The following is a 6,000-nucleotide window of genomic DNA, read 5'->3' as shown; positions in this document are numbered from 1 at the left end:
AAAGACAGGAATTTGAATTTAGATCTTTGTGATCCAACTTCCATTACACCTCTCGAGATCCAAACTTTCTAGGCTTAAAAACAGCAAGAAAAGAACCCTTTGAGCAGCCTGATAAATATTGGTCAAATCCAATACTCCAGCTTAACCACTACGTGTAGGATGTTTGTTACTCAGGAGTTGATAAGTCATACGTTGCCCTGAGATTAAGCCATGAGGATGCAGCGGGTGGGTGAAAGGAGGACGACGTGAGCTACGGAAAGCCCCAAGAAAGCCTGACCAAAAGAGAAAGTACCAGAAATTCTCTTCTGGCTCAGGGAATTATGTAAAGACACAGAGATGAGGAGGCAGGTTGGGAGACAGATGTGACCTCCCGCCTTGGGGCTAAAGTCCTTGGGGTCAAAGTTTTCTCTGATAAGTGGAGGAAAGAATAATGTTTCTGCTGGAGTCTGTAGGAGGCGAATGTACCAACCCTTGGCTCTCAGGCCTCAGGAGGTGAGGAAAAGACCAAGAAGTTCCCACAAGCCCCCAGGGGAGGAAGAGGAGGTCACTGAAAGGCAGGCTGGGTAGCCACCAGAGAAGGCTGTCACTGTGGCCAGGAGGCTGAGTAACCCAAACCAGTGTCAAGTCGGAGTCCCCACAGATCTCAGGAGTATCAGTGCCAGCCAGACCTGACGAGCAGCTAAGTCAGCGGGGAGGACCGCCAGCCCCAGGGAAACAGAGAACACAGCACAAGTTGCAGTAGTTACAGACATGAGCACCCAGTGTCGGCAAAATGTCCAGGAATGAGAAAGTCCCACCACACCCACCCAAGAACCAGCAGGAACTCAGGAGTCCTACTATGTGTGTCCCGGGGCTTGAAGTCACGTAAGCCTCCATGGCACATCTTGGAAAGGAGGAAGCTGGTGAGGGTAGGGGAGAAAGGATAAAAGAGTGAGTCACCCAAAAAAGAGAATGTTCCTGAAAAGATCACTTCAGGGATTGGATTGGATTCAATTCATTTTTTTCCCCTCCACTATCCAGTGGGAGTCAGGGGTAGAGCTTGAAAGGAAAATCATGTAAGTTATAGAGAAGAATGAAGCTGCAGTTTCTTGGCATATCTCAATTGAGTGTGAGTATATAGGTGATTCCAGTTCAGATGCTATGAAAATAGGTCCTAAAGATTTCTAGAGGTTCAAAGCGGGGTTTTGTGCTTGATCTAGAACATAAGAACAAGAGGGGACACTAGAAATCCTCAAATCCCTGGTATTTTCCTGTTTGTGCCTTATCTGATGGTGCCCATCCTCCCTCTCCTCCACCTGAAGGCCCAGCAAGCTGCATGCAGTGGTATTGAAAAGATGGCATCGGCTTTGCTATAAGCATTATTTGGGAATGATAATCTAGGCTCTCTTTTAAAGGGCTGCCACCCAGCCATTGGTCCCAACACATGGAGCTCAAAGAGGCTGCATGCAGGAATCAGAGCCATGGCACATTTGTTCCGTGGGTCAGAAGCCAACCCTTGTTTTATTAAAGTGGGTACAGGGGATTGGGAGGGAAAAGGACCACCTCGTGACGTGGCACTGTGCACGGACACCAATACCGCAGCCAGGCTCCACTGTCCGGGACTGTCCTGCAGGCGGCTCTTTGGAACTCTGGCTGGCTGGAGCCTTGGAGGAGACCTGATGAAGCCAATCAACCCTCTCTCGACCACAGCTGACCATGGCATTCACACCACTGAAGTGCAGGTGGGGAAGGCCACTGGGGTTGGTTGAATGGGGAGGATTTCTTTGCTATTCATGTAGTCTATTTTGAAGAAACTGAGTTCTTGCGAGCAGCCCTGGTATCTTCCAAATGGTCCCAGTAATCAGGGAGGCAGTGGCCTACCAGAAAGTAAGCTCGACTCGCTCTCCACTGGTTTTGACATCAGAAGCCCTGGCACAGCCAAATTCATGGGCAGATTCACATTTCAGGTCCACAATGCCTCGGGCAACACACGTATGGAAGGATGCACAGAAGTGCTTCTTGATGGGCCTGAGGCTCATTTCATGTTTCTCTCGATCCAGTCTTTAAAAGGCAGCACTTTGGTGAAGGCCGTGTAGAGGCTGTGGCTGCATGTTTTGTCATAGCTCCAGCTGACCAGCCCCACCAGATGCCAGCGGGGCTCAGGGGACGCCCGCCCTGGGAAGAACGCAGCTGCGATGCCGCCCGTCTCTGCGGTACAGATGTCAGAAGGGGCAGCGCGGTCCCAGCTGGCACAGAACATGTTGTCTGTGACGCTCACCGGGATGCCGTGCTCTTCGTGCTTCTCCTCACACAGAAGCGAGTCCACCACACTGACTACCCCCGTGCGCAGCGTGTCATTCTTGAAGCCGGGGCTCCTCGCATCTGCCAGGACATTCCAGCCTGCCACGGTGATGCGGGACTCCTGGAGGGAGGTGCTGAGGTCCCGAGGGGCCACCAGGCAGATGGGCTGCACACGGGTGCTGATGCGAGCCTTGTCCAGGAGCTTCAGGACGGCAATGTCCGCATCCAGCAGGATGGGGTCGTAGTTGGGATGCAGGATGATTGCAGAAATCTACCAAGGTAAGGAATGGACAGCAATTATGAGCAACCAACTCCATAGTGACAGGAACAGGCAAGCCCCGGGGCTAAATTAATGGGAGAAAATGTCTAAGAGACAGCTACAATTATACGGAGTTACTTTTCCCAAGGGATCATAGAAAGCAACTGCTCTATTCCCAGGGTTGCAAACTGAAATGCCCGCCTGGCTGGCAGGTTGTTTTAAATAAGTTGAGTGGACAGGTGAGGTTTCAGAGAACGGGAGTGCATGCCCCATGCAGAGGGGGCAGCTGGCACTTTGGTCCAGCTGACCACTGCCATGCAGAAGTGCTCATTTGGCCAGAGAATAGACTCTAGATCTCTGGTTGAAACCTCCTGGTTTTTAAACGTTGGCAAATAACTGATTAAAAAAATATATGTTAGCGCTATCAAAACACAAAACCCTACAGGCTACCAGTTTGCAACATCTGGTCCACTGTAAACATTGCATTTACCCTCAAGCCAGTAAGATAGAGCTACACCCAGGGTGGTCCACAAGACTTTGCCACAAAGTCTCCCCTGATTGTCCCCATCCTTGCTGATCATCTTCTTTGACAGGGGCCTCCAGGAGCTTACATCTGTGATACGCCATAACATTCTTATGGATGTGTTCTATTTCTTCAACTACATTTGGCCTCATTTACTCAGGGATTCTATTGTGTTGGACTAGTCACGATATAACGGTATGTCTCTTCCCCTAGCCTGTGGACTCTTCAGGCCAAAAACCATGCCTTATTCAGTTCGGAATGTATTCCCAGTGAATGGCATGCTGTGGGAACTCAACAATGGATGGATGGATGGATGGATGGTTGGAAGGATGGATGGACAGATGGATGAGCTGGATGGGTGAGTGGATGGATGGAAGAGAGGGAGGGAGGCAGGCAGGGAAAGAGAAGAATATTACAAATTTATTAGGAGTCGATTTTTCCTCAAAGCCTACCTAGCACAGTGTCCTAAACATAAGAGGTGGTTACATTTTGATGACCCCAATGATAGAAGATGTTTGTTACTATCTTATTTTTAAAACAATTTTAGGGGAGAAAGACTCCATAGTTTTTCTAGATGCCCCTTTCTAGTATCTGTCAATATATATTAGCCACCTACTATGTGCCTAATATTTCCAGGCTCTGGGCTGGATGCTAAAGTGCTAGAGTGACAGGACCAACACAGTCACTGCTCGCCCAGTACTGGGAGTTGCTGAGACAGAGACACGGTTTCCAGGCTGCAGCCCTCTCTCACCCGCAAGCTCTGGATGCTTTTCTCTTCCCGGTCATCATCCCTGTAGAATTTCCCCAGGACGACTTTGAGGTCTGCTGTCTTGATCACGGTGACCCTCCCCAGGTCGGTGACGCAATGGGCAGCCACCACCACGGTGCGCTCATTGACCAGGGCACCGCTGCAGACGAGGAACCACGTGTCCTTGTGCAGGTTGCTCCCGTGCACCCCACCGGCCCTCCTGTAGATGGCAGCCTGCCACGGCCAGCGCGTCCTCTGGGTCTTCGGAGCAGTGATGTTCTCAGTTTTCCCACAGACTATGGAGAAAGCACCAGCTCAGTAATGTAAACTCAGACCTTCCCATCCAAAGGGGAATGTGTCAGTCAAGCAACTGAGCACAAATCTGGAAAGGTGGACCCTACGGATGTCAAGACCACAGAGCATCTAACCTGTTTTTCTTTTCCCTTTAAACATTAATCAACCACCTTGACATGGTTGACTATAAAGTCTAGGATTACCATTGGAGGCTTACCATCCCAGCCACTTACTGGGCAAGTTGCCTAATCTCTTACAGCCACAGTCTTCCTGCCTGCAAAATGGATACAGTAATCACAACTGTCTCCTAGGGTTCTTGAGAAGAGTGGATGAGATGATGTATATAAACAGTTAGATTCAGATATCATGACTATTGCTATAAAGATGACCACCTCGAACTAAGCCATATTCTTCTTCTTTGACAAAGAGGATGGGGGTAGCTTAGTATGTGCAAGACCCTATTCCAGACACTTCCATGTATTACTGCAGTAATCATCATTATAACCTTGTGAGTAATTAATACCTCATAATCTAATTAATAACAATAACCTAATTAATACCATTGGGTGATGAGAATGAAAACTGGGTTAGACATGGTAACCAAGGTGATATCACCAGAAGCCCTCTAGCACCTTTAACCCCCTCCCCACTTGGTGTTTAATAACTGTTCTGTCCCTTTCCTCCAAGTAACTATGAAAGAATTATCCACAAGAAGTATGCCCCCCTTCCCAAAAACTTCGTCTAAGATTTAACGAGTTCATTTCTCCTGGGTAATACATTTAAGCCAAAGGAAGGAAGCTCTAACTGTGGAATTTCAGACTTCGCCAAGCTAGGGAAAGTGTTAGAGGGCCATGCTTTTGGACAAGGAGTTTTTCCCAAAAAAGTCTTCAATAGGGTCAGTGGCTTTTCATAGGCAGCAATGGGAGATCTAAGCTGCTCTAGACCAAGGACAGGCATTGACTCACTAGGGATGCAGGACGGGGCACGCCCACTCCACTTCCCAGTCCTCAGACATGTCCTCCGGCTGCTGCCCAGGCGGCGGTAGAAGGGTGAGATGCACTCATACTGGATCTGGGTGTGCAGATATTGGTACCCAGGGGGCAGGTCTCCAAAGGGAAGGGCTGGCTTCTTGGTAGAGGAGTCCTGCAGCTTCTGCTTGCTGAAGGCTGATGAGTATAGCTGGTGTAATGGCGTCTCCCTACATCGGAGCACCCGGCCCGGAGAGAGAGGAGGGCCAGAGACTGTCATTGTGGCTCTTTTAGTATCCAAGCCCATTCCTTACAGAGGAAGGGAAAACAGCTATCTCATCCTCTGTGTGTGTCTCTCTCTCCCTTTCTCCCCTCACACCTCTCTCTCTCTCTCTCTCATACACACACACACACACACACACACACACACACACACACACACGAACGGCTCTTCTACCACTGAGCACATTTTCTTGCATACTTCAATTTATTCCTCCATTTCCATTTCTGGCATGCCTCCAGCTGCCCTGGATTTTAACCAAAGAGCATAATATCTGACATAATAGCTAGCTGCTATCCAAAGGTACGTTATACATGCACACACACAAAAATTAGTAGTGAAATTAAACAAGAAAGGAAGTTAATTTCAAGGGGAGAAATCCAAGTGGCTGCTTTTCTCTAACCATTATCATAATGGGACAGTATTAGGAATTGATTCGAACTGAACTGTGTTGATACAGCAGCTTGATTTAGCAATTAGCAGATGTAATTAGTCCACCTCAGAGAATAAAACCTTCTCTCAGAGCACATTGATTGGGAGAAATAAGGAGCATTGTGTGCGAATGTGAAAAGGTCTTTTAAATGAGCCCTGAAGTTGAAGCACCCAGAGACCACTCTGGGATTCTTGGGAGAGAGGTATGCACACTAC

The 6,000-nt window shown here is 48.6% G+C and overlaps 1 protein-coding gene across 3 annotated transcripts in view; it reads right to left on the bottom strand.

Annotated features, from left to right (window-relative positions):
* Positions 1-2,014: 2,014 nt before the first annotated feature.
* PAMR1 (peptidase domain containing associated with muscle regeneration 1) overlaps positions 2,015-6,000 on the bottom strand; it is a gene marked incomplete at both ends in the record, with an annotated part of 72,633 nt that continues 68,647 nt past the window's right edge. For all 3 annotated transcript variants that reach the window (XM_079708205.1, XM_079708206.1, XM_079708207.1), the window contains 3 exons: positions 2,015-2,551; positions 3,814-4,106; positions 5,070-5,302. In XM_079708205.1, the coding sequence (XP_079564331.1) occupies positions 2,015-2,551; positions 3,814-4,106; positions 5,070-5,302 (1,063 nt within the window). The remainder of the gene's footprint in view (positions 2,552-3,813; positions 4,107-5,069; positions 5,303-6,000) is intronic.

The sequence above is a fragment of the Hyperoodon ampullatus genome (genome assembly GCF_949752795.1).
Source record: "Hyperoodon ampullatus genome assembly, chromosome: 7".
Lineage (NCBI taxonomy): Eukaryota > Metazoa > Chordata > Mammalia > Artiodactyla > Ziphiidae > Hyperoodon > Hyperoodon ampullatus.
The sequence above is the reverse complement of the archived record's forward strand: the minus strand, read 5'-3'. Positions and strand labels throughout refer to the sequence as shown.